Source organism: Oncorhynchus kisutch, linkage group LG2, assembly GCF_002021735.2.
Source record: "Oncorhynchus kisutch isolate 150728-3 linkage group LG2, Okis_V2, whole genome shotgun sequence".
Taxonomy (NCBI): domain Eukaryota; kingdom Metazoa; phylum Chordata; class Actinopteri; order Salmoniformes; family Salmonidae; genus Oncorhynchus; species Oncorhynchus kisutch.
This window is the reverse complement of record NC_034175.2, coordinates 39338205-39365129: the sequence shown is the minus strand read 5'-3', so window position 1 is coordinate 39365129 and position 26925 is coordinate 39338205. Positions and strand designations below refer to the sequence as shown.

General features: G+C 41.9%; 2 protein-coding genes and 1 non-coding gene across 5 annotated transcripts in view; 1 reads left to right on the top strand and 2 right to left on the bottom strand.

Annotated features, from left to right (window-relative positions):
• Positions 1-4879: 4879 nt before the first annotated feature.
• On the bottom strand, positions 4880-8722 carry LOC109865677 (growth/differentiation factor 8). Its single transcript, XM_020454050.2, has 3 exons — positions 8132-8722; positions 7197-7564; positions 4880-6390 (listed from the first exon to the last, which is right to left on the bottom strand). Exons 1-3 carry the CDS (start codon positions 8502-8504, stop codon positions 6010-6012), a joined length of 1122 nt encoding a protein of 373 aa, XP_020309639.1. The 5' UTR covers positions 8505-8722; the 3' UTR covers positions 4880-6009.
• A 1127-nt stretch (positions 8723-9849) lies between these two features.
• LOC109902416 (uncharacterized) lies at positions 9850-18199 on the top strand. The gene is made up of 2 exons (XR_004203662.1): positions 9850-10606; positions 11949-18199. It is a non-coding gene; the product is annotated as an uncharacterized LOC109902416 (transcript).
• Positions 18200-22085: 3886 nt separating this feature from the next.
• LOC109865669 (3-hydroxyisobutyryl-CoA hydrolase, mitochondrial) overlaps positions 22086-26925 on the bottom strand; it is a 54983-nt gene continuing 50143 nt past the window's right edge. For 2 of the 3 annotated variants that reach the window (XM_031794030.1, XM_031794034.1), the window contains 4 exons: positions 25763-25844; positions 24128-24250; positions 23884-23920; positions 22086-23688 (listed from right to left, as the gene is read on the bottom strand). In XM_031794030.1, the coding sequence (XP_031649890.1) occupies positions 23573-23688; positions 23884-23920; positions 24128-24250; positions 25763-25844 (358 nt within the window). In that variant the 3' untranslated portion in view covers positions 22086-23572. The remainder of the gene's footprint in view (positions 23689-23883; positions 23921-24127; positions 24251-25762; positions 25845-26925) is intronic. The other variant, XM_020454037.2, reaches the window with a different exon arrangement.

The following is a 26925-nucleotide window of genomic DNA, read 5'->3' as shown; positions in this document are numbered from 1 at the left end:
GCCACTGGGAGCACCGCCTCTGGAACCAACATTGGTTTGTGGTGGTAAATAGACAGCTCCAAAGAATCTAGATGAAAAATCTCTTGGTAAATAAATCAAATCAAATCAACTCAAATGTATTTATATAGCCCTTCGTACATCAGCTGATATCTCAAAGTGCTGTACAGAAACCCAGCCTAAAACCCCAAACAGCAAGCAATGCAGGTGTAGAAGCACGGTGGCTAGGAAAAACTCCCTAGAAAGGCCAATACCTAGGAAGAAACCTAGAGAGGAACCAGGCTATGTGGGGTGGCCAGTCCTCTTCTGGCTGTGCCGGGTGGAGATTATAACAGAACATGGCCAAGATGTTCAATGTTCATAAATGACCAGCATGGTCGAATAATAATAAGGCAGAACAGTTGAAACTAGAGCAGCAGCACAGTCAGGTGGAAGTTGAAACTGGAGCAGCAGCATGGCCAGGTAGACTGGGGACAGTCTAGTGTGGTGATAGTGATAGTGTGGTCTACAGCTTATCATGAGGTACTCTAACTGAGGTGAGCACCAGCTGTTGTTGACAAAGATACACACATCAACCCCCTGATCTTACCGGAGGCTGCGGTTCTTTCTTCCCGATGAATGGAAAACCAAGTTAACTGAATATTATCCATGTCCTTGTTCAGCCACAATATTACAGTTTTGAATGTCCTGTTGACAGGATAGTCTCGAACAGAGCTCATCTCGTTCATTCTCCAGTGATTGACACGTTCGCCAGTAGAATGGAGAGTAGAGGCGCACGGGGCCGTCAAATAGACTCTTAGGGAATAAACAATAATAAGCCTTAAGTAAAGGGAGAAAAGTTAGAGGGCCCGCAACATGAGGCTATATTGCCGATTAGGTATTAGATCAACATTGAACTAGATTTCTTTTATTTTTTTACCTTTATTTAACCAGGTAAACCCATTGAGGTTAAAAATCTCTTTTGCGAGGGCGACCTGGCAAGAATGCAAAACAGGGAAATAGTAGCGTGTCCATAAAATATTACAGAAAAATACAAAATACACACAAAAGACAAAGTGCCACAAGTTACAGATACAATTGAAGATTAGAAACAACTGCAGTTATCACAAAACAGTGTTGTCAATCTGAGTTTTTTTTTTTAAACAGAGAAGGACACTAACTCCCCTGACTTTAAAACCTTTTTGAAGCATGTCCAGGATGAAGGGGCATTATGGGAAAAAATATTGTTTCCCCATCTCAGTTCTAGCCTTAGGAACAGAAAAGGACAGCAGCGACTGTGAACGAAGACTGTTCTTTACTGTATCTGGTCATTAAAGTACAGAGATACAAAGGGAGTTGTCCCATCAATGCTTTGTACACAAAAGTGTACCAGTGCTTTAGCCTCCTGGTGGAAAGAGAGGTCCAATGCACTGTGGCATACAAAGCACAGTGATGGGTCAGTGATCTAGCATTTGTAATGAATCTTAAAGCACCATGATACATTGTGTCCAGAGTTTAAGTTACTTGCGGAGACCTGCATATAAACAATATCACCATAATCCAGCACTGATTTTTTTCAAGTGCTTTGAGGGATATTTTCTGACTAACATTGAAAAGCAAGATTTGTTCTGGTAATAGAAACCCAATTTCAACTTCAGTTTCTTGGTCAAGTTATCAATGTGCTGTTTAAAATGTAGCTTTTCATCTAACCAAATCCCAAGATACTTATAGGAGGTGACCCTATCAATTTGCTGGCCTGTTATAGTTCAAATCTGCAAGGGACTCCATCTGTTTACTTTCAGGGCAGAGAAAACCATAAACTTTGTTTTCCTTGCATTAAGCACAAGTTTCAATTGGAAAAGCTGCTTCTGAATAACATCAAAAACCAACTGTAAGTCCTGAAAATCCTTCTCAATATTAGATGCACTAGAATAAATAATTGTGTCATCAGAATACAGATGGAGATTAGCAGAATCAACAATCTTCCCTATATAATTTATATAGAGTGTAAAAATGATCGGACCTAAAATTGAGCTCTGGGGAACTCCTTTTGTAATCCTTTGAAACTCAGATTTCATACCCTCCTGAGCAACACACTGTGTTCTGTCAGAAAGGTAGTCTTGGAACCAATCCAGTGCATCAACACTTAAACCAACCATTTTTAGTCTATACAACAGTAGGGCATGGTCAACATTGTCGAAGGCCTTCGATAAGTCAATAAAAAGTGAAATAGTGATTGTTCTTGTCCTGAGTATCTAGGATCTATATCACCTACAACCCTACTTACAGCAGTAACTGTACTATGCTTGGCTCTACAACTGAGATAACGCTGAGTTATTATAAAGAAAGTATTTAAACTGTGAGTTCACCAGGTTTTCCAAAACTTTTGCCAGTGCAGGCAATTTAGATATGGGATAATAGTTATCCAACTGGGGCGGATCTCCACCCTTACGTAAAGGTGTGACATAGGCCGTTTTCCAGACTTTTGGTATGGTATTACTCGCCAATGAAATATTTAATATATGAGTGAGAGGGGCAGCAATGATCTCTGCACCAATTTCTTTTAAATAAGGGTTCAATTCATCCGGGCCAGCCGCTTTCTTAATATCAATAGATTTGAGTTCCTTTACAAATTCTGAAAGCTCAATCTCTGTAAAATGAAATAGATTAACCTGGTGGAAAATATGATGTTGGCATAAAGAATACTCAATGCTTTGTAACGTAATTAATCATGTATTTGTGCTAACTACCACATTCATTGGTGTTCATGAATCTGTTAGTCTATATTGTTAGTCTATATATTAGCAAGAGTTACATCAGGTATTACATTGAACTATAGATGTCATTTTTCCACCATCGTAAACATTTTGGAAAATTGCCATATGTAATGTTGACATTTTATAACGTTCAATGTTATTTGTGTGAATGTCATTTTATTACATGCTTTAATTGAATTGATCACATCTACCTCTGAGAATGATTTGGATCTGGCATGATTTCTTCAATATTCTACCTTCCTACTACTATTTGTGGTCTTTCTTAGAACTTCCTTCCAATGCTATGTAGCCTATATGCACACTATTACAGTATGGGGCCCATGTCATGTGTAGAACTTGCTTCTTTAGCTCTCTCCCTCCTGAAAATGCACCTGTTACGTGTCCGTGTGCATGAGTATGGCTGGCAGTGGGCAAGGGAAAGCGTTTGAAAAACAGATTGACTCTCAAGGAAAGCTATTCTGTGAATCCACTGCACCCTTCTGTTAGATTCCCACCTGACTGTCATGGCAGGCCTCCAACTCACAGCAGGAAAGGAAGTCACTCTGGGCCATTGCTCAGTTCGCCCTCTGCTGGGCGGAAGTGAAGCCTCCATGAAGCCATCAGTCCAATAAGTCATGCTGACAGAATGCAAGAGTTCACATCCTCTCATTAGACCGCAATGCCTTCTGACCACAAACTCAAGAACACAAACTCACACACCTCCTGTTGCTTATCCATCAGTAGAAGACATCTGTTGAAAGAATAATGGTGGATAAACTCAACTGAATGAGACATCCAGTGGGGTCTGAAATTATTGACACGCTTGATAAAATTAACAACATTTCTGTATAAAATAAATTATTAAAATACTGAGCTATATTTTATGCTAAACATTTTGGAGAAATTATATTTTATTCGAATACAATTGCTCAGAAAAATAATAATATCAAGTGAAAAATGTTCTTCAAAATTAATGACACCGTTTTCAATACCTCACCTTGCAAGGATAACGGCACTGAGCCTTTTTCTCAAATGTTTTATGAGTTTGACAGCACACTAGGAGGGATCTTAGACCATTCCTCCAAACAGAATACTTCCAGATCCTTGATATCCTTTGTCTTCGCTTCTGGACTTCCCTCTTCAATTCAAACCACGTTTTCAATGTGTTTCAAATCCAGAGACTGAGATGGCAATCACAAAATGTTGATTTTGTGGTCAATTAAGCATTTATTTGTGGATTTTGATGTGTGCTTGTGATTATTGTGCTGGAAGATCCACCTGAGACCAAGTTTCTAATATAAAATTGTACTAGTATAAAATATTTTTTGGGGAGCCTACAATATAGCTCAATCTTTTAACTACTTATTTTATATGCTAATTTTTACTCATCTTTATCAAGGCTGTCAATAATTTCGGATCCCACTGTACGTTATCCAGACCACTCGGCTTATTTTATGTTGTTTTGATGAGGAAACGAAATGGTAACACCAGGTGTGGCTGGGTCTGCGTGATTGGTCAGCTGAAAGGCACCATGTTGTTCCAATCATTTGAACGGGTATGGTAAGAGCCATGCTGTTCCTTAGCCTGGGCACGCTCATGGTTTTGGGGTTTTGGGGCTTGCGCTCTTTGACTAAATTGTCTGTGTAGTGGATGAGAAACCTGCCCGTAGCATGTTGGCCGGAGTGTATCAGTGATGTCCCCATCCATGAGATCTAAAGCCAATTGTCACTCATGGAATGACAGACCTGTCTCTTGCCCTGATGGCTTAGACAGCTGGCTATAAGTTGTGCTGTGCAGAACATTGTAAGTTTGAGCCCTATTTGACGCAGAAAATAATGAACTCTGTTGATGTCTATAATGTACCACGTTTATTGGATGTGAATTGGAACCGTATGGATAAATTAGTATCGTTGTGTTTATTACGAGAACCTTCATCTTATGATTGGATTTACATGACTGAGGCTTGTGACCAAATGCACACGAACAGGAATGTTATAAATGACCTCTATATGATTCCACATGGCACTTGTGTCAGTCAGAACACATTGCTGAAAGCGCACATTGTTTAGAATGCATTCACATCCCTAGTATTCCTTGTGCATTGAAATACCATTACCAAGCTATTGTATGAAATAACTGAACTTAACATATAAGCAAGCACCTTTATTTGTTAAACAGGTATACAGTCGCTATTGTAACGTTTTCTTGCTAGTTTGTGGTCTTATACATTTACTAACAGTGGTTTAGAAAGGCAACTGCTAATGGAAACAATGGCATATACAATACAAATTAGCAAACGTATCAAAATCAGTTTTTACAACTTTTGTAGCAACCAATTCTTTCTATTGGTTTGCCATAGTGCAAACTGTGTTATTTGTAAGACAGAGTTTAAACGTGGTTTTAACATTCAAATATATATTTCTCTGTCTTAAACACATCTCAATGTGTAGACTGCATTCATTGTGCTTCCGATTCAAGTCCTCCTGTCCAGTAATGTTGATTTACAATAAGAATAATTCAAGTGAGTAGGGCAGTTCAGGCAGTTGAATGGTGGTAAAGCTATGATTAAAAGTTGAATAAGAATGCACTGTTGCTGTGTGTGTATATGGTGTTTATGGCATTGTGCATGAAGGCCAGTTCAGACTGAGTCCTCAGCTATAGTTTTCCAAGCCCTTTCAAAAGTCCTTGAGGATTCCCGGTTTCACTCTCAAACATTGCTTATATGATTATCACACCGATAGTTAAACGTAAGCTGTAAAAGCTTGGGGGGGGGGGGGGTGAGGGATTAGTCTATGTGTGTCAGACCTGGGTTTAAAAAGTATTTGTTTTATTTCCAATACTTAAGCTGCACTTGATTGAGCTTGCCTGGTTCAATGGAACCAATGGATTATTCCCCAAAGTGCAAACCCCACCCTTCTCCATTAAACGTTAAAGTATTTGAAGAAAAAAAACAAATACTATTTGAACCTAGGTCTGGTGTGTGTCCATGTCAAGTCCAACAGGCATTGTGTTCCTACATCCTTGTGACTTTAGGCCATTGTGGGGCGAACATGTGATTGGAGGAGAGAAGAAAATGAAAATGAAAAAAAAAAAAAACTAACGAGACATGTCCGTGGTTGAAGCCTGCTCAGCGAATGGACAGGTGTTTCTTTAGCCGCTATTGTGGCTCTATTGCACTGTGTTCTGCAGAAAGCACTGGTAGTGTGGATGGATCTGTCCCAAAGTCCAGGGTGGAGACCCTGGCTAAGCCCCTCCCCTTCCCCAGCAGAACTCTCGCTCACGAGCAGCCGCAGCGGTCCACCACCATGGATGGGATCTTGCCGTAGATGATCTGCTCTTTGCGGTTGAAGTAGAGCATGTTGATCGGGGACATCTTGGTGGGGGTGCAGCAGGGCCCTGCGGTGCCTCGGGGGTTAGCCTTGTTCACCAGGTGGGTGTGGGGGTACTTCTGCAGGTGCATGTACTCGCACTCACCAGAGCAGTAGTTGGCCTTGTAGCGCTTGGGGGCAATAATCCAGTCCCAGCCAAAGTCTTCAAAGTCCACTGTGAGGGGGTACCGGCAGCAGCGGGACTCGGGGGAGTTCTCATCACAGTCCAGGCCCGAATCTCTCCTGGAGCGCTTCGGGCCCTCCGAAATCTTCACCTCCATGAAGGGTTGCTGTGAGGGCACAATACAGAAACGTGACACATTGGGAAGCACATTGGAGTTTGTTACTCCAATCTAATATTGCTGATCCTTTTACATCAAGGTCTCAAACTTGGGTGTTGTGATACTTTGTGCCACTGAAATTACTGCATTTTTAAACACTCACTTTAATGCTTGGTTTGGTAAAAAGTATTCTAATTGCACCAGAAATGGGTGCCAGCTGTGTGCAAACCCCACCCTTCTCCATTAAACGTGTGTGTGTGTGTGTGTGTGTGTGTGTGTGTGTGTGTGTGTGTGTGTGTGTGTGTGTGTGTGTGTGATAACAGAGGCTGTAGGAAATTCCTCTGATTAGCACAGTCACACAGAAGACTTCTGGAAGTTCTGGCCATGTGAATTATGTGAATTTTTATGTAACCAGGTGATAGGACATGAGATTATTGGTGGCAAGGGCAAATATTCTGTCACAGGATATTAGGTATGTGGTATGTTAGGTATGTTAGGTATGTGTGTTTATATTAAAGCTTCTAAGATATGTTTTAAATATGAGCACATGAGAGCCAATCCACAGAGTGCCAAAACCCCTCTGATCAGCAGGTATCGATAATAAACAACTGGTATTTGAAGCCCTGGTTCTAAATTAGTCTGGTTACAATTTGACACAAACATGAATTTGGCTTCTCTTGCCAAGGGTGTTAAATGTGGATATTGCATTATTATGCATTACTAAATTGGTTATGGATTACTTCCCATAGATCCCACGAGGATAAACTACGAACCTATTTGTAAATTGCTTCGATGGGAGATAAATCTAAACTCACCAGTCCTTCTCCGGATTCAGCTGAGGTAACGGCCAGATCATTTCCCTTTGAGTCCAACGCATTAATCTCGATCCCCCAATTCGTGTCCGGTTGCCGCAGCCACACCGACAACACTTGTTTCACGTCGATACTCTGCCAAGAGCTGACTCCTGCATTCACGTCGATCTTTAGAGACCGGATCTGTATGTTCCTGCCCCCGTCCGTGACAGGGATCAGGCGGGAGATTTGCAGGAACACGGTGGTGACTTCGTCAGGTGGCTGAAGGTGCACCCATAGCTGTGCCCGAACTATGCGGTTCGCCTGAATCTTCGAATTGAAGGAGAAAAAGCAACACTTGGGTTTCCCATCAACTTGGACGATGGATTCGGCTGGAGGAGAAAAATTAGAATTTGAATTAGAATATGGAAATGTCTTATCTATTTTCTCCATTAAACTACATTTCTATATTAAATGACTGCTTTTTTTGCGGTTCTATGTAACACAATTCACAATTGTGTTTTCGTTACCGAAACCCATTGGAAAACCACTTTCAAAATATATATTTAAAGTTGCAATGTCATGACACATTGAAAAACGATAAAACACTCAGCAATGTGTCATCTCCAGGGTATCTTCCAATATAGCCTATATAGTTTTAGAACCGCCACACTCAACACCAGAGCCACTAGCACCTTGTAAGATGGAACTCGGCTCGGACGTAAAAGTTATATATTTGTTTCAAGTCAACATGATATGACAGATAAACAAATCATTAATAATTCCTATGAAATGTCAACCTATTTCCAACATAGTGGTGCAAGAAGGCTAATAGGGGATCAGACATGAAGTTGCGCACTGTGCCCCATGCGTAAAAAACATCTGAGCTCTGGTGCCTTTTCAAAGTTATTATATTGAGACACATAGTGTTGCATTGACTAATATCATATACAACTTACGTTCAGTGGCCATTGTCATGATTGTTTCTGTGATGGCATGTTCATCATCTTCTTCCATAAGTCCATCCTTATTGTCATCTCCAAGTACATCATACTGGTCAAGAAGTTTCTGCAAAGGTGGTGCCTTGGGCAAGAGCTGCTTGACAACATCTCGGCTAATATTGGGCGCGTGCTTGAGTCGCAGTTTGCTAAGAATTTGTGACTTGATGGCGTGTAATCTCATGTTTTTGATCTGCTGTCGGACCTCGCATGTTGAGCACTGCTCACCGTCATCCGTGGCAGGGGATTGGTGGTGCGCCGTTTGATCACCAAGACCCATTGGACCGAAAGCAACCATAAAACTCAGATAAATTAGAACCTGCATCAGATTCATTATCTAAGGTGCGGAGTTTGCTATAAAAAAAAAAAATCCAAAAGTGAATATGTATTTGCGTGAAGGCGGACTACAGAGTTGCCTGTGTTTAAAATCAGGCTCTACACTGATAGGTGGCATACTTTAATTCGTCAGCCCTTTTTATACTGCAACTTTGGCCTCTCTTTTGTGTCGTCAAAATCGACGATTGGTTGGGCTGGCAACAATGAATTTAACGGACAGACATCAACTGTATTTTTCTGTCGAAGAGGTATGGCAAGGTTCGGAATAGTTTTGAGACAACTACACTATCAATCAAAGACAAGACAGTTCTGCAAATGGTCAAATCAAATTACGGATGCGGTTATATTGATTAATTGCATAAACTTAAATCCGCAAGCCTGTCACCATAGGAACGCCACTGAGAAAATGCGTTTTTTCCGCTCATCCCATCAACGCGACAGGGTTCAAATGAATCGGTTTTATGACTTCCCTTCATTGCGATCAGTTAGTTATATGACCAGTTTGCCTAACTCTCTAAATCTGTTTCTCTCGAAAATGTAAGGTATATTAATTTACAAATATGACAGGAACCACTCTTTAGTCTATATTGATATAGGCTACATGGAGTAGACCTACTTCTTTCTAAACTTGTTTCCAAATGCTAAATACTTTTATCAATAGGCTATAGGATAGATACTATTGCATTGAACATTTATGGCGAAATGGGCTCTTCTGTAGGCCTACGATACTGTATTAATCTATAGGCTACTGGATATTGTTGTCTTGAGGTGTTTGCGCTTACTATTTACGAAAGCTTTTTAGTCCAGACGTTTAGTGCCATCATGCGGTTAATCAACAACAGTTGCAAAATTACGCACAGGTTATGAGATATTATTTTCCTACACAAATAAACAGTAACATATGGATTCTAATTTAGATCAATGCAACCGGCATTTAGAAGATGTGTATGGCTCACAAGAGTCAATCAAATGGCCCACTTTATGCACATTTTACGCAGCAATATGAATGGCATGAAACTATGTTAGGTTAATGAATGTTTAATTATAGCCTATTATCGTTATCGAATTTGAGACTGGAACCCTTATGTGAAAGAAAATATACCATACTGTATTTACAAAAACATTAACGAATTTAACTCATGTACATTATACCGTTTTACGCACACTCGTCCAATGAGTTTTACTGTTTTACGAATGCGTCATATATATTTTTTTAAATGACACCAATTGCTTTTGAACATATCCGATAACTCATAACTGAAAATCTGACACAGTGCGACTGCAGTGGCTATTGGGAAAGCTCGCTAATATACCTCGTGCCATAATGATCCAGACCTCTCGGCAGGCGCATTAGTAGCCTTAGAACACTTTGATACAAGGAAGCTAATCGTGAGTACACGTCCATCAAAAGGCAAGAGACAGGAATATAATCTATAGGTAGATAGCATTATAGAAACAACTGACTGTATTTCTTACTTTAAACATGTCAATAGTCACTGAGGAGTCAAGCATGGAGCCACCATGCGCCACAAGAGGGTGATATTCTACAAGTAACAGTAACCCGTGTGAACGCGCACAATTTATCTCCACAACCCGTTCTACAGTTTACTAACTGCCTTCAGAACGTTGAGTCAAACAGGCAACACTTTCAACGATGATTTATGTAGAATCTCCAGTAGAATGATGGCAAGAAGGAGGTATAGTCCTCCATGTCCGACTATTCCAGGATGTGAGAGTTTAATTAAATCGATGTTTGTATTTAGTGGGATTACTGCACAATGTGGTATGGTGGAACATTGAATGTCCAGTTTGGTAATTTGGTGGAAATTTCGTGCTGAGAGAGAAACCTGACCAATGTGGTCGCTGCCTTCCAAGTTTCATGTTCAACCCTTGGACGCATATTCGGCGGTTTGATAAGGAGACGGAGTAGATACAGTCCGAGAGGACTGGTGATTTCGGTTCACAAACCGTGTGGATGTATGAGACTTCTTTATTGAAACGTGTCGTTCAAGATAAAACGATGCGTTTTCCTACGGGATGAATTTTATATTCATGGAGGGAAACTCATCCAGTCCTACTTTTCCAAGAGTCTTTTTGAAGGTAAGCTACCTATCCCACGCTTCAGCAATATTCCATGTACCTATTTTTCTGGTAACTGTGTATGAAATGGACTAGACGCTACCGCTAAACATATGGTACATTGAACAGAAATACGCTCATGTAAGACTTCTTAGATGCCTATTTACAACGCGGACAACCATTTATTTCGCCCTTCCTCCATCCGGGCTAGTATTTCTCCTGGACCTTTTATGTTCACATTTGAATAGTTACATTCTTCCACATATGCCTTTATTAGTTCAATAAAAGTGGGTTATAGTTAAAGGTGAGGAGGGGGTTTCAAGGGTCGCTTCCCATGATATCAGGGCTAGAGTGACATGCTTGAGATATATGGAACAGACAATATCCTATTTTCCAACAATGTGAAATTATGTGTATATGTAACAAACAAAAAATCTGGTTGACGGTTTTATGGCTCAGCACTGTAGTTAGATAAGCAGTAGCCTCTCTTGTCAAAAACCATAAGCTACAGTGGCATCATTTTGCAACTTCAGTAAAAAGGCTCATCCTATGTGAGAGATGAACAGGATGATATAATAGTGTGCTGCTCTGTCTAAAATAAATAATCACACGCCCGCCGCTGTGAATCTGGATCAGGCAGGACTGAGGCAACACACACCAGGACAGATGGAGACTACATCAAATAACAGCAGTGCTTTGTGCGTTCAACCCAGAGTCACGTGGTCTATTTATGAAGACTGAAAAGACTGAGGATACAAACAACAAGATCATGGGTAATACATACAAATTAGGTTCAAAATAACTACTGTAAGCCCAAATAGCAGCTGTCATAGACTCACCTTTTCCCCAAAGGTCACTACAACAGCCTAGTCTAGGCTTCGTGTGCTAGTAGATACAGGGAACTGCCATGGAAACACTTAAGTAAATTAGGGATACAAAGTGCATTGAAAGCAAGTGCTGCCACAAAGGTGTGGTTCCTGAGTTAATTAAGAAATTCACATCCCATAATGCTTAGGGTCATGTATACCAATTCTAGGCAGGCCATTATTTTGGCTACTGTGGTTATGCCCCCATAGGATGACAATGCCCCCATCCACAGGGCATGAGTGGTCACTGAATGGTTTGATGAGCATAAAATCTATGTAAGCCAAGGTGCATTAAAGCCACCAGGAGTCAGCAACTTTATGCTAGTGTTTTCCTTTATTTTGGCAGTTACCTGTAGCTACTGCTGCTGTGTGGTAACAGGGGTAATGAAGTCACTGTCTAAATAGTAGGCCTCTCAAGTATTTCATTTGGTAGTTTTAGGCAGATTCTGATGGAAAGTAAATAACTGAAATCCTTTCCCTCTTCTCTCTCCCTACAGCACAGGGGAAGATATAAGTAGGGCAGCATCGGAGCATGGCTGACTGTCTGGACTATTTCAGCGCAGCTCAGTTCAGACAAGAATCGGCTTCCTAGCCGTCGCTTCTTAACCAGGGGCCAAGTCCCCCTCCGGCACATTCCTCCTTCACCACCACCTCTCTCCCCTCCTCTCTGAGATCAATGCTCCATTAATTATATAATGGGATGCGTCAAATCCAAGAAGAGCGATCCGATCCAGTACGCCAACTCGGTGAAGGCGGACGGCAATCCTGGGAAGTGGCAGGGCGAGAACGCGCTGCTGGTCCACTATGAGACGGGGTCCGCGGACGACTCTGCCCGGGTGGACCCCATTCTGCTGGAGTATGCCCAGCGGCTGTCCGAGGAGATAGTGGCCCGGGCCGTGCAGCAGTGGTTGGAGGTGGACAGCCGCTACATTGACATCCCCTACATTGAGTGTGATGTGCCATGAGGGGGAGGGGGAGGGGCATCGGTCTACTGGAGAGGCATTGCCAGAGAGTGTTATTTCTGTTATGGGATTCACCTTGAACCTCTGGGGAAAAGAGGACTACTGGATGCCCAACAGACAGACAGACAGACAGACATCACTCTCCTTCAGGTTGAAACAATACACTACGAAGATCTACTAGCTGATGCAAGATGTTGATGACATTCTATGGACCAAAGCCATTTTTCTGTTTAATTCATACTTGGACAAAGACCTTGGTTAATCCTCTCATTTTCAATCCAGACGATGTGCTGGTCTCCATCGTTATCTAGATGATGAGAGTTCCGAGCTGGGGTGTGTGATATCTTTGTCTTGGGAGCCGATAAAGCAGAAGAGTATCATTGAATCCTGCTTTGAAAATGACCGGTTCTGCCTTTCAGTGAATATCTATCGTTTCCGCTTGACGCGTGCCATCCTGCGGCCAAATAGCAGGTCCGATGTAGGAAGTTATTTATTAGTACCTCAAATGGCCAATGTTTTTCACTTGAGATTTTTTGCTGGAGTCAGCAGGTACATGCCTCCCTCTCCATCTGTCTGCCCAGACAGAAGCTCCCAGTTCAGGGTTCTTGGATAATGGCATCCCAGGGGGCCTGTGGTCGACCAACAAAGGAGAGCTCATTATTCATCCTGCCCACCTACCCATTAAGCATGTACGACGACGAGCTGCAGCAACCAAGGGCCTGACAACGGTCACTTTGACGAAATTATGCTCTACGAACATGGCCGTGGGAAGCTGTTTTGGGTTGGGGGTGCTGATGAGTATTTTTGTCCACTCATATAGGAGTAATAAAGGCCAAGTTCACTAAGGATGTTTTTTCGATTTATCAGGGGGTGCTGCAGCACCCTCAGCATCCCTACTTCCTGCGGCTATGTTTAGGAATGTTTTACAGAGGTTCAGCACCCTCCCATTCTATGAATTTGAATGACATTGACAATAGCACATCCCTGAGGGCTGGCTAAGTCCCCCATGCCTCGAGGAAATCAGGACACGAGGATGGATTGACACACTTTTACTGAGACTTGGCTTTTGTACACAAAACGAGTTCTGGGTTCACAAATACATTTTGCTTTCGCCAAAATGTCTTGGGCCAAGCACCCTGGTTTTAACATACTGTGTTCTACATAATGAGGAACTGCTGCCATCCGCCCCATAGAATTTACAGCACAAATATGCAACTCTCAAAGGCCATGGTATTTTTATTGAGAGCAAATGGCTTCTTAAAATAGTGATGCTATTTTAACAGGCCATAGGCACACATAAGCACAATGGAGAGTTGAGTTGTTTGGAAAAGGAGAACAACTGTCAAAGTCTTTAATGAATGGTAGTACAAGCACAATACGCTTGATGGGCTTTCGTATGGCGTTTATAAGATAGGTCATATCAGTGGGTTTTAGTCAGTCATGGCAGGTCAGTTCCTACCATACCACAACTGATGTTCAAGACGCTTTAAATGACGAATGAGTCAAGGCTGGGCAAGATGGTACATTTCACAGAGCATTAAATCAGGGTGCCATTGTATACACACCACAAAGAACAAGTACACATTATTTCACCGGCTAAGGAAGTTTGACGTGTGCATCTCAAGTAAGAGTCGGCTGCTAAGCCATTAGTAAAGGAAATGGTAGTGGTGTGCCTCAAATGCTACACCCAAAAATCCATTACAGTTAAAAGCAACAAATATATAACGGCATTTTCACTAATCTGGGTTGAAAGATGAATCTCTTGAACCCATTCAATTATGTAAACCAATTGAAAAGCTTAGCGGTGACAACATCCCCCCCCATACTGTATTCCTAAATCTAAGAACTGGACAGATCACAGATCACTGTTGTTACTGCCTCAGCTAATGTTTTAAACAATTTTACAGATCAAGCTGCAAAAAACACAATGAAATCAAACAAAAAAAATCCATCAAGCTTGATTTTCACTCGGATGAATTGGTTGATACAAGTCGTTTTACTATGCAGGAGACAGCTAGCACTGCATGCCATATATCAAGCCCCTATCATCGTAATAAAACAGTGATAGCCTTCTATGGTAGAGGCATTATCTCTGCCTTTTATTTTTTGTGTCTTTATTTAACTAGGCAAGTCAGTTAAGAACAAATTCTTATTTTCAATGACGGCCTAGGAACAGTGGGTTAACTGCCTGTTCAGGGGCAGAACGACAGATTTGTACCTTGTCAGCTCAGGGATTTGAACTTGCAACCTTTTGGTTACTAGTCCAACACTCTAAGCACTAGGCTACCCTGCCGCCCCAAGCTACCCAGCCTTTGAAGCTATGTCGAACACAGAATTCAAATGCTTTGTATAATGATGGTCAATGTCGCAGTTCACAATGCTTACAGCTTGACATAAACACAAAGGTATACCAAAGTATGTACAAACGAGGTATACCTGGATTCCTTCCTTCTAAATATTTCAATGTCGGGAACAGTTACATCTTGTAACATCAGTCTTCCAGTCAAGCCTTCAGTTTGATTATGGGCAACAACAAAAAAGAAAAGTATGTTGGGAGATCCTAATGCTTCTTTTCCCCCCCAGCGTCTAAGGACTCATCTATATTTATATCATATACCATTTAACCTGCAGCACTGTACAGGTCTGTAAATAAATCAATGACAAAAAAATGTGACGACAATAAAGCTGAAATCTATGCCTTCTACCATTATTTAAGTGACTTCATCTCATTTTTTGAGAAAGGGCCTTGGGGGATTGGGGGGGGTTCATTTCTGGGTAGCAATTTAAGTACCTTACTGTAATAGATTTCCATAAAAATTAAATTTATCAAGCACCATGCATCCCCCTGTTGGCTTGCCTCTGAAGCTAAGCAAAGTCTGTCCTTGAATGAGAGACCAGATGCTGCTGGAAATGGCATTGGAGGGCCAGTAGGAGGTACTCTTTCCTCTGGTGTAAGGAGATCCCAATGCCCCAGAGTAGTGATAGGGGACATTGCCCTGTGTAGGGTGCCGTCTTTTGGAAGAGAGTTATCGTAAGAGTAGGAGTGTTAACCCCGGTGTCCTTGCTAAATTTCCAATCTGACCCTCATACCATCATCGCCAACTAATCATCCCCAGCTTCCTATTGGCTTGTTCTTTCCCAATCCTCCCCGTGTAACAATTCTCCAGGTCGTTGCTGTAAATGAGAATGTGTTCAGTCAACTTACCTGATAAAATAAAAGCGAGAATGTTAAAAGGACTGTCTGGGAGTAGTCTGAGTGGGAGGGGAAACTGATAACTAGCTGTTATGGGCAGAGAGGTTTGGACCAATTTATTAACCAATTTACCGCATGGTGATGTCACCATGGAAAAACAAAACTCCCACCCATGCAAATCTGCTGATTAGAAGGTCCTGTGTAGATTGCATTTTCAACTAGCAACTATCAGGAAAAAACACGGATTAAAAAAAATCACACTTTTACAACGTTAGCTTCATTAGCTGTTGTACAATATGATATAAAACACAGGAAAACCTCATTTTGAATGCACTGTGCCTTTAAAATATTATACAGTGCCTTCAGAAAGTATTCGCCACACCCCTCGACTTTTTCAAAAAAAAATTGCGTTACAGCTTGAATTTGAAATTGATTAAATTAAGTTAATAAGTTGCATATACTCACTGTGTGCAATAATAGTGTTTAGCGTGATTTTTGAATGACTACCTCATCTCTGTACTCCACACATACAGATAATTGTAAGGTCTCTCAGTCGAGCAGTGAATTTCAAACACAGATTCAACCACAAAGACCAGGGAGGTTTTCCAATCCCTCGCAAAGAAGTGCACCTATTGGTAAAAAAACTTTTTTTTGAGTTGCCGATGAGGAATGAAACCACTCAGGGATTTCACCATGAGGCCAATGGTGACTTTAAAACAGTTACAGAGTTTAATGGCTGTGATAGGAAAAAAACAGAAGGATCAACAACACTATAGTTACTGCACAATACAAACCTAATTGACAGAGTGAAAAGAAGGAAGCTTGTACAGAAGACAAATATTCCATAACATCCATCATGTTTGCAACAAGGCACTATAGTAAAACTGCAAAAAATGTGGCTAAGCAATTAACTTTTTTGTCCTGAATATAAAGTGTTATGTTTAGGGCAAATCCAATACAACACATTACTGAGTACCACTCTCCATATATTCCAGAATAGTGGTAGCTGCATCATGTTATGGGTATGCTTGTAATCAATAAGGACTGGGGAGTTTTTCAGGATAAAAAAATAAACGGAATGGATCTAAGCACAGGCAAAATCCTAGAGGAAAACCTGGTTCAGTCTGTGTTCCGCTAGACAGTGGGAGATTAATTCACCTTTCAGCAGGACAATAACCTAAAACCTGGAGTTGCTTATCAAGAAGACAGTTAATGTTCCTGAGTGGCTAAGTTACAGTTTTGACTTAAATCTGCTTAAAAATATATGGCAAGACTTGAAAATGGTTGACTAGCAATGATCAACAACTAATTTGACAGAGTTAGAAGAATTTTGAAAATAATGGGCAAATATTGTACAATACATGTGTGCAAAGCTCTTAGCCGCCAATGCTAATTCTAACATGTATTGACTCAGGGTTGAGAATACTTATGCAAATGAGATATTTCTGTATTTCTTTTTAATTTTTTTTAATCTAAAATGTCTAAACACATTATGGGGTATTATGTGTAGATGGGTGAGAGAAAAACATCTATTTAATCCATCCAACCAATCAATTCATCCCGACTACTTCCGAAATGGTCAGGAAGATCTGATCACAATTAGTTATTTTAATCGTCTACACCTTTTAAAAAATGTGGGCACAATCAGAATGTGGGCAAGATCAGGACACAGGATGCCAGCTAGCACCCTGTAGAAATGGGGCTATTGATCCTGAGCATCAGCCAAGGTTATTATCCAATAATGATCCTAACCCTTACCTTAGTCTCGTTTTATCAGATCTCAACACTGCAGAGGCGGCAGTGGGAGGAGCTATAGGAGGACGGGCTCATTCCATTACAATGAGCTCATCCTCTTTTAGCTTCTCCCACCAGCCTCCCCTGCAACACTGTATTCGCATTTGAGAATGGCTTGACACACCTAGGATGGCTGGAATCAAGGCTACCTTTACACTAACCTTAACCAATTTCAATTCCCATGTAGCTATTGCCTAACCTTAACCTTTGGATCTGCCGTCTAAATATCCACTACTTACGGTTTAAACTGAGATTTCATCATGTGGGCAACCGTTGCCTATCCAGATCCAACAGCTCCCTCTGCACCTGTATTATGTCCCTGTAACATTTATTTAACCGTTAGATTAGCAGATAGATGGTCAGGTCCAGATGTCGTGTAAATTACTTAATGGAATTAATGGATCACACCGACTAGCTTTGATATAGTGGCTCAGAAGCTTTAGGACAGGGTTCGTCAACTAGGTTTAGCCTCGGGCCCCAAAAAAATCTGAGCCAATAGTCGGCAAGCCAGAACATAATTAGCATATATTAGTACAATTAATAGGCCTACACTACAAATTGAACAGAACAACATTAACACGTCAGATTAGTACATAATTAATTCAGTGACAATAACAATAATTTAGATCTGATTAAGCTCATAAAATCACCAATGTCTCTATTCAATTATTATTCTTAGTCCATTTCTCTGTGCTTTGATTGGTGGGGAAAAACAGGTCTACTGAACGTAGCCTAATGTAGTCCACAACTTTTTTTTTTTATGTCAACATTTTTAACCTCATTGAGAATTCTGCACTGTGCTCTTGCAGTCATCTTTGCAGGACAGCCACTCCTAGGGAGAGCAGCAACAGCGCTGAACTTTCTCCATTTATAGACAATTTGTTTTACCGTGGACTGATGAACATCAAGGCTTTTAGAGATACTTTTGTAACCCTTTCCAGCTTTATGCAAGTCAACAATTCTTAATATTAGGTCTCCTGAGATCTATTTTGTTCATGGCATGGTTCACATCAGGCAATGCTTCTTGTGAATAGCAAACTCACATTTTGTGAGTGTTTTTTATAGGGCAAGGCAGCTCTTAAACAACATCGCCTATCTCATCTCAATGATTGTAATCCAGGTTAGCTGACTCCTGACTCCAATTAGCTTTTGGAGAAGTCACTAGCCTAGGGGTTCACATACTTTTTCCAACCTACACTGTGAATGTTTAAATTATGTGTATATTGAGAAAAATACAATGTGTTATTAGTTTAAGCACACTGTCTATTGTTGTGACTTAGATGAAGATCAGATCAAATTTGATGACCAATTTACGCAGAAATTCAGGTAATTCCAAAGGGTTCACATACTTTTTCTTTCCACTGTATGTCTGTTATTTTCATGGAAATAACTTTAAAGAAGAGCTACTGGCACTGATTCCCCTCGAAGGACACACCACCAGGGACATCCTATTCACAAAGCTGGAGGAATTGTTTACGCAGCATGGCCTGTCATTTCGAAAACGTCAACTTTGTGTTTACTTGAAGGGGCTCCTGCTGTGGTGGTCAGACACAGAGGCCTGGTCAGCAGGTTGAAGGAAATCGCCCCAAAAAATGAATGGCTTGCATTGTCTCATCCATCAGAGTGTGTGCTGTGTGCCAGACTAAACGCTGAGCTGGGATGGATAAAGTCATTCTCATGATCAACTTTATCAGGGGGACGTCAGGCACCTAACTCTTTTCCACAAGCTTGTGACAGAATCAGAGGAGGCCACCCATGATGATCAAATCAAATCAATCCTTGTTTGCCACATGCGCCAAATACAAGTGGAGACTTTACCGTGAAATGCTTATTTTACAAGCCCTTAACCAACAGTACAGTTCAAGAAGAAGAAAATATTAACCAAGGCTAAAATAAAAAGTAATAATAAAAAGTAACACAATAAGAATAACGAGGCTATATACAGGGGGCACCGGTACCGAGTCTGTGTGCAGGGGTACAGGCTAGTTGACTATGCATCTCCTGCTTCACAACGATTCTGTGAGCCGCATGACCAGGTTGTGGATTTTCTCAGAAAAAGCTAAATAAAGGCAGTGACCACCTTCGTATTCTGGAAATTAAAGGAATTCCTCTCGAATGTTGCTTGTTTTTGGCTGACATATTCTGTCACTTATACTGGTTAAATCTGCAATTACAAGGAAGAGGGACAACAGTCGTGGACACGGTGGGAAAAGTTGAGGCCTTTACTAGGAAGCTCGAGTTCATCTTGAAGGCTACTGCACTTCATCACACTGAAGAAACGACAGGCAGAGGGACCAGGCCACAGCATTTTCAGAGGTGATGGAAGATTTCATCAAGAACCTGAGGGACAACTTCTCCACCAGATGAATTACAACAGCGGGCCCAAGGATATCATTGCGTTTGTATGTGATCCTTTCACAGTCCGCCCAGGTGGATAATTCTCCTCCCTCGCTGGATGAGGCCGCAATTCTAACTGAGCTGATTGAATTCCAGACGTCGAGACAAATCGGATGCACTCAGGAGTGCCGAGGCCTTGTGCGTGTTTTGGGTAAGCAAGCTCATAGGAAAACAGTAACTTTGTACTTAATAAATAGTCATATAGGCTACTAACATTATTGTGATTATTATTGTTAGTGCTTATTCATGGCTATTTTAGGGCTCATGATGACAGTATTTTCTGTTCGTTTTGTAACAGGAGCAGGTTATGCCGAGACTCCCGATACAGACATTCAGACACAGACAATGCCTTTTTTTTCTTTAAATTATTGTTTTATGTAGAACGCTACCTTTTTAGCCAGTTGCAATTTGAAGTAGGCTTAATAAATGAAATAAAAAAAAGAGAAAGGCTGTGAGAAAGATGCTTTTAAGTCACACAACTGGCTGAGGTAGGCCGAGTTATTTTATGTAGATCTTGGCTCGGAGGAAATATACTCCAATTAAGCCCTCTTGTTTTTTATTTATTTAACCTTTATTTAAATAAGCAAGTCAGCTTGTTGTTTGTTAAGTCAAATTAAAATGAAGATTATTGTTGAAATTAATTACTCAACTGGTGTAGTTGTTCTCCATCTTTTGCTGGGTGCCACTTGCATAACAAGTTAGCTATATTTTCAGCACCAGGCGCTGTTCACCTATTGATTGCGCTGCGTTTGCAGCTTTATGTTTCAGAACAACAAAATGGTCTCCTGCATTTGGCCTCCTCAATAAGTTAAAATGTAACTTTTGCATTATTTAGGTTGTGTCACTTTTTTCTTGGCACATTGCATTTGAGACTTATATTCATAAGTCATTTGGGGGGCTTTGGCGGGACAAATAATATTTGGGGAACCCTGCTTCAGGAGCTCAACGCTACAGGCTTTGTATTCAAAGCTGATGTTTAACACTGTATATAGACTTTTTGTTTTATTTTGTTCTACTGTATTATTGACTATGTTTTGTTTATTCCATGTGTAACTCTGTGTTGTTGTATGTGTCAAATTGCTACGCTTTATCTTGGCCAGGTCGCAGTTGCAAATGAGAACTTGTTCTCAACTAGCCGACCTGGTTAAATAAAGGTGAAATAAAAAAATAAAAAATAAACATTCCACTTTAGAAATGGAATATCCAACTGGGTCTCATTTTACAGTAAGTGTCCCTAGGTAATTAATACTCAAATATAAATGCAACAATTTCTAAGATTTTGCTGTTACAGTTCATATAAGGAAATCAGTCAATTGAAATAATTAAATTAGTCCCAAAATCTATGGAATTCACATGACTAGGCAAGGGTGCAACAATGGGTGAGCCTGGGAGGGCATCGGCCCACCCATTGGGGAGCCAGGCCCAGCCGACCAGATAGTGTTTTTCCCCACAAAAGGGCCTAATTACAGACAGAAATCCTCATCATCCAGCCCTCCCCCTTTGATGATCCCACAGGTGAAGAAGCCGGATGTGGAGGTCCTGGGCTGGAGTGGTTACAAGTGGTCTGTGGGTGAGGCCGGTTGGACGTATTGCCAAATTCTCTAAAATGATTAAATTCTCTGGAAACAGCTCCGGTGAACATTCCTTTTAATACTTTTTACACCTTTTTCGTGATATCCAAATTGGTAGTTACAGTCTTCTCCCATCGCTGCAACTCCCATATGGACTCGGGAGAGGCGAAGGTCGAGAGCCATGCGTTCTATGAAACAACGTATAGCTGGCGACCGAAGTCAGTGTGCATGCGCCCGGCCGGCCACAACAAGTTGCTAGAGCACGATGGGACAAAGACATCCTGGCAGGCCAACCCTCCCCTAACCCGGATGACGCTGGGCCAATTGTGCGCCGCCTCATGGGTCTCCCGGTCGTGGCCGGCTGCGACAGCCTAGGATCGAACACTGGTCTGTAGTGACGCCTCTAGCACCTCGATGCAGTGCCTTAGACCGCTGCACCACTTGGGAGGCCCTTCAGTTGGATATTCCTGCAGTCAGCATGCCAATTGCACGTTCCCTCAAAACTTGAGACACCTGTGGCATTGTGTTGCATGTTAAAAGTGCACATTTTAGAGTGGCCTTTTATTGTCCCCAGCACAAGGTGCACCTGTGTAATGATCAGCTTCTTGATATGCCACACCTGTCATGTAGATGGATTATCTTGAGAAAGGACACAATGCTCACTAACATGCATGTAAACAAATTTGTACACAATATTTTAGAGAAATAAGCTTTTTGTGCATTTGGAACATTTGTGATCTTTTATTTCAGCTCACGAAACATGGGACCAGCACTTTCCGCTTATATTTTTGTTCTGTGTAGTTACATAGGCAAGCACAACATAATTATGGTTTTATCAATGATGACTTCAAACAATTAAATCAAATAACAATTTTTACAAGCAGGTTTCCATACACATCTTTATCAACATATTTCTTATACAAGAGATTTTTTACAGCTATTAGTTGGGAAATTGTATCCATTTAATTGGACACTGAAGAGCGCACAATGAATTGAGAACTTCTGGCCTTTGCCATGCAGTAATGCAATGAAAAATGCAACGCCAAGTGATCACTCCAGCTACATGACAAAGCTAAAAGGCATTAAGAATGACACCTGGCTGGTGACTTTTGAAGGGCAAATCCTAAACCATAAAAGCTTATCTCTGATGCCAAGATAATTACTGAGCCTGTGTGCTCTAGGAGAGTGTTTACGCTGGTTCATTGTTTACTTAGCAAACTTTGTGGTGGGTCTTTCAGCCACTGACCTAATTTCTCTCTGGGAGCCTGTAAGAGCTCTTAACTGTATGCTGAGGGTTTGAGTGCTGCGAATGGGATTGCTGGGTACAGAGAAACGCAAAAAGGCCAGATTCAGTCGAAGACACACTGCAGAAAAATGACAAAGCACTGCAGAATCATAAAAATCCAAATTAGGTAGAAATTAGTCTGTACATTTTAACATGGTGTTTTCCCAGTCCGGGCTTCCAGCAGTGTGCATTTGATTGAATCCATAGGAAATGTACTGGAGAGACAGACTGACTGAAAGACAGTCATAAACAGGACATTATGACACTCAACAAGGGCCATAATAACCACCTGACAGTACTCTCCCAAGTTATATGACACTTCAAACAGGACAGAACCTCTTCCTTACCCAGCTACTCACCGAAACAAACATTTGTTTCTTGGCACCGCCAACTGTACCGAGAAATATTGGTCTTTGCAAATAATACTGTACACCAGCACAATGGAGATACTGTACATATCGTCTGACTCAATGTCTATAGAACTGGTCTGGTATCCATCCAACTTTAGCCTTTTAGCCTGATGCTAGCTTTTGAGAAGTCATACTTGAAGAGTCCATTCAATTAGTTTAAAAATGCATTGCAAAATGGGCACAGCACTGGGGTGTGGTCTTGCCAAAGTCCTGCTGTTGTGATAGGCCACAGTGACTGGCGTACCATGTCTGATGGCTGTGACCGACTACTCTAGAGTAGCTTCCTTTCTTTGTCTCCTCTCCAACTATATGACCACTGATGGGTGAAGGTGGTGGCTTATCTCAACGATAAAGCTCTCAGTGAGAATATGGATTCTGATGAGTGGCCATGAAGGAAAGGATACAAGGGAAGGAAACAAATTTAGGCAACTAGGACGCTTCCTATGAGAAGGCCTCATGAGCGGGAAATGATGTCCCTTGACCCCGTGTTCTATTCTATTGAGGTGTCCTTACAGCTTGAGGTCACGGTCCCCCAGAGACGAGAAGCAGTCCTCCACACTCTGTTCTGAGACCTCCTTCAGTGTGGATGGACTCCACTTGGGGCTGTGGTCCTTGTCAACCAGCACTAGGCACACAAAGCAACAAAAAGAAAAACGAATTGCATACCGACAGAAACGTCCTAATAACACAAAAATTCAAAAGGGACGTGGAGCAGTTTTTGCCAATTAGTACTCAATATCATTGTACAGAAATAAGAGGTCAATCTGTAAAATCTCAAAAGGGATTTATTTATGTGTTTTGCAAGAGTCAAACACCTTACCTGCCCTCACGCCCTCGTAGAAGTCACTGCCCTTCTGCAAAACAACAAGAATCAAAAATACTGACACACATACATACCACGAATATATACCAGGAGCTGTTGAGGGTCTATCCTATTCAAAACACAGTAAAAGAGTAAATTACATTACCTTCGGATGGAAAAACATTTAAACTAAGATAAAGTAAATCAAATGTGACGGGGAACAGGAAGTAGTATTAAAGGCCTGGGGCCTTTTAGCACATACCACCATGCAGGCCTGACTGAGTCTGTACTCCATCACCAGAACCTCCTGCAAACTCATGGTGCCTCCGGCCTGAAGCTGCTTGAAGGTTATCTTCAGCGATGTGGGAGACATCTTGGCGAGGGTCTGTGAAATTCACAAATACAAAAAAAAACTGCTTAGCTGTAGCCCAGGTAGTTATTAGCCAGCAGAACTTAATGTTCAATACACTAGCAATTCTTTCATGTGATATTGTGAGTAGCCTATATCATTGTAGTCACACACAATTACTGCCATTGCATTGATTAGTGTAACTCTCGTACCATAATTGGCAGTGACGAAATAAGGGCATTTCAGGATTTCCCTCCAAAGCCTGCATAGATACTTTAACTATTTTTCTCTTATTAGTGCCCTTGAACCAATAGGGAAACGTTTGTGCTTATGGACAGGACTATACCAATTGCTGCACTTTCCACTCAGCAGTTACAACATCCAGCTTCATAAGAAGAGTTGCTTCATTATCATTGCTCTCTTTCAAGAAGAGTGGGCCCATTTCCTGTTTTACATAACCAGTGTCTTCCTCCCAACTCATACACCAGCTGGATTCAGGCATGTTTACGATCAAGCACATCCCATCTCATTAACGACACCATCTGTGATAAAACGTGTGTAGACACTGCGCATTATGAGGCGATGGTATATCAGTTTTCTCCACACTGAATCTACACTTATGATCACACGGCAACAGGAATGGCAAACACCGTACAATGTAATTTCAGGCAACATGGAAATGCGTCGCAATCCTTGTGCACATCTCTCTCACATGGCATCCAGGTTTACAGAGCATTTAGCTTCCAATCAAACAAGGACAGCTTGGCTTTTGGCACTATTAAAGGAGGTATTTATCATTCAGGATAAGGTTGTGCCATGGCAAGTGTTTGCCCAACAGGGGACTTTGGACAGTTGGGAGAGATTTAGCATTCCTGACCCAATGTCACACTGCCGATGGGACTGTTCGGTCAAGTCATCATCCTTATTAAGGGTGGGGTTTTTTTGCCTTCCATTGAGCCACTGTGGTAAGCTTAACCATATTAAGGGCTTACAGAGTGACAATTACTACCGTTAGCAGAGACCTGAATGTTGGGCTAACGGCCTGGGTTATGTTCTCACACTCTCAGATGACGTCAGATTGGCTGGCTAGCTGGGGTTCATTCACATTGAGAAGGAGAAGATGAGAGGAAGTAATTTAGGAAAGGGAGATCCCTAGTCAGTCGTACAACTGAATGCCTTCGACTGAAATGCATCTTCCGCATTTAACCCTCTGAATCAGAGTTGTGGGGGGGGGGGGGGGGCTGCCGTAATCGATGTCCACGTCTTCGACACACGGGGAACAGAGGGTTAACTGCCTTGCTCAGGGGCACGACGACAGATGTTTACCTTGTCAGCTTGGGGATTTGATCCAGCAAACTTTCGTTTACTGGCCCAACGCTCTAATTTAGAACATAGTCCATAGACATTTGTACATAGCGACAGATTTAGTTCCTCTATAGCCCCTCTCTCTCTGCTAGCCAAAGCTCCCACCTTACCTCCAGTTAGCGTATGTGTGGGAGATGGGAATGGAGGTCGCGGTGAGGCTAACTAGCTTGAGGCTGGACCCACCTCAGCTTGTTTCTGGGCGAATGGAGAGCCGTCTGTCTTTAGGTTGTGTACAATCCCCTCCACGCTGTTGGACTGGAATAGCCTAAGGGCCGCAGGAATACAGGGATGAGACATGGTCAGTTGAAGTACATATGGCTGAATACACACGTGCACACCCAGATAGACACACACACAAGGCAGCACTCACTCATTTGGTGTTGTGAGGGGCTGCACATGGAATTCACAGCCCTACCCCTCTATCTATAGCTCTCAAATGCCCTTTCCCTAACTTCACTCACTCTACCATCTGAACTCATCACCTAGTGCTGTGTTTCCCCGACTCCAGTCCTCGAGTACCCCCAACCATCATATAAGATGGCGCTGCGTGGATAGCAGCAATCTTACAGGCTCCTGACCAATTCTGCTATTTTGTGTGTTCTTTTAAGCTGATCTAAACTTTTTTGTACATAATGTCTCCGCCATCATTTCCTATGACCGAAAACAGATTATCAACACAGGGGGCCCGTCGGGGGTGGTGGGTGTAGTCCCCTCCTGTACTCCCTGTTCACCCACGACTGTGTGGCCTAACACGACTCCAACACCATCATCAAGTTTGCTGACAACACGACGGTGGTAGGACTGATGACGATGAGGCAGCCTATAAGGAGGTCAGAGACCTTGCAGTGTGGTGCCAGGACAACAACCTCTCCCTCAACACCAGCAAGACAAAAGGAGCTGATTGTGGACTACAGGAAACGGAGGGATGAGCATGCCCCCATCCACATCGATGGTGCTGTAGTGCAGCGAGAAGAAAGCTTCAAGTTCCTCTGTGTCCGCATCACTAAGGAAATAACATGGTCCACACACAGCCACACAGGTTGTGAAGAGGGAATGACAGCGCCTCTTCCCCCTCAGGAGGCTGAACAGATTTGGCATGGGCCCTCAGATCCTCAAAACGTTGTATTTTTTAAATAAAAAAATAATGTTTACCTTTATTTAACTAGGCAAGTCAGTTAAGAACAAATGCTTATATACAATGACGGCCTGCACCGGACGACACTGGGCCAATTGTGCACCGCCCTATGGGACTCCCAATCATGGCTGGTTGTGATACAGCCTGGATTCGAACCAGGGTGTCTGTAGTGACGCCTCAAGCACTGAGATGCAGTGGCTTAGACCGCTGC

What these genes read in the sequence shown, in the direction of transcription:
- LOC109865677 (XM_020454050.2), bottom strand. Translation starts at nt 8,504, where the DNA reads ATGAATCTGATGCAGGTTCTAATTTATCTGAGTTTTATGGTTGCTTTC. An exon ending in CATGACAATGGCCACTGAAC is followed by an intron (nt 7,565 to 8,131) that starts GTAAGTTGTATA and finishes TTTCTCCTCCAG; the next exon opens with CCGAATCCATCGTCCAAGTT. An exon ending in CTGAATCCGGAGAAGGACTG is followed by an intron (nt 6,391 to 7,196) that starts GTGAGTTTAGAT and finishes GTGCCCTCACAG; the next exon opens with CAACCCTTCATGGAGGTGAA.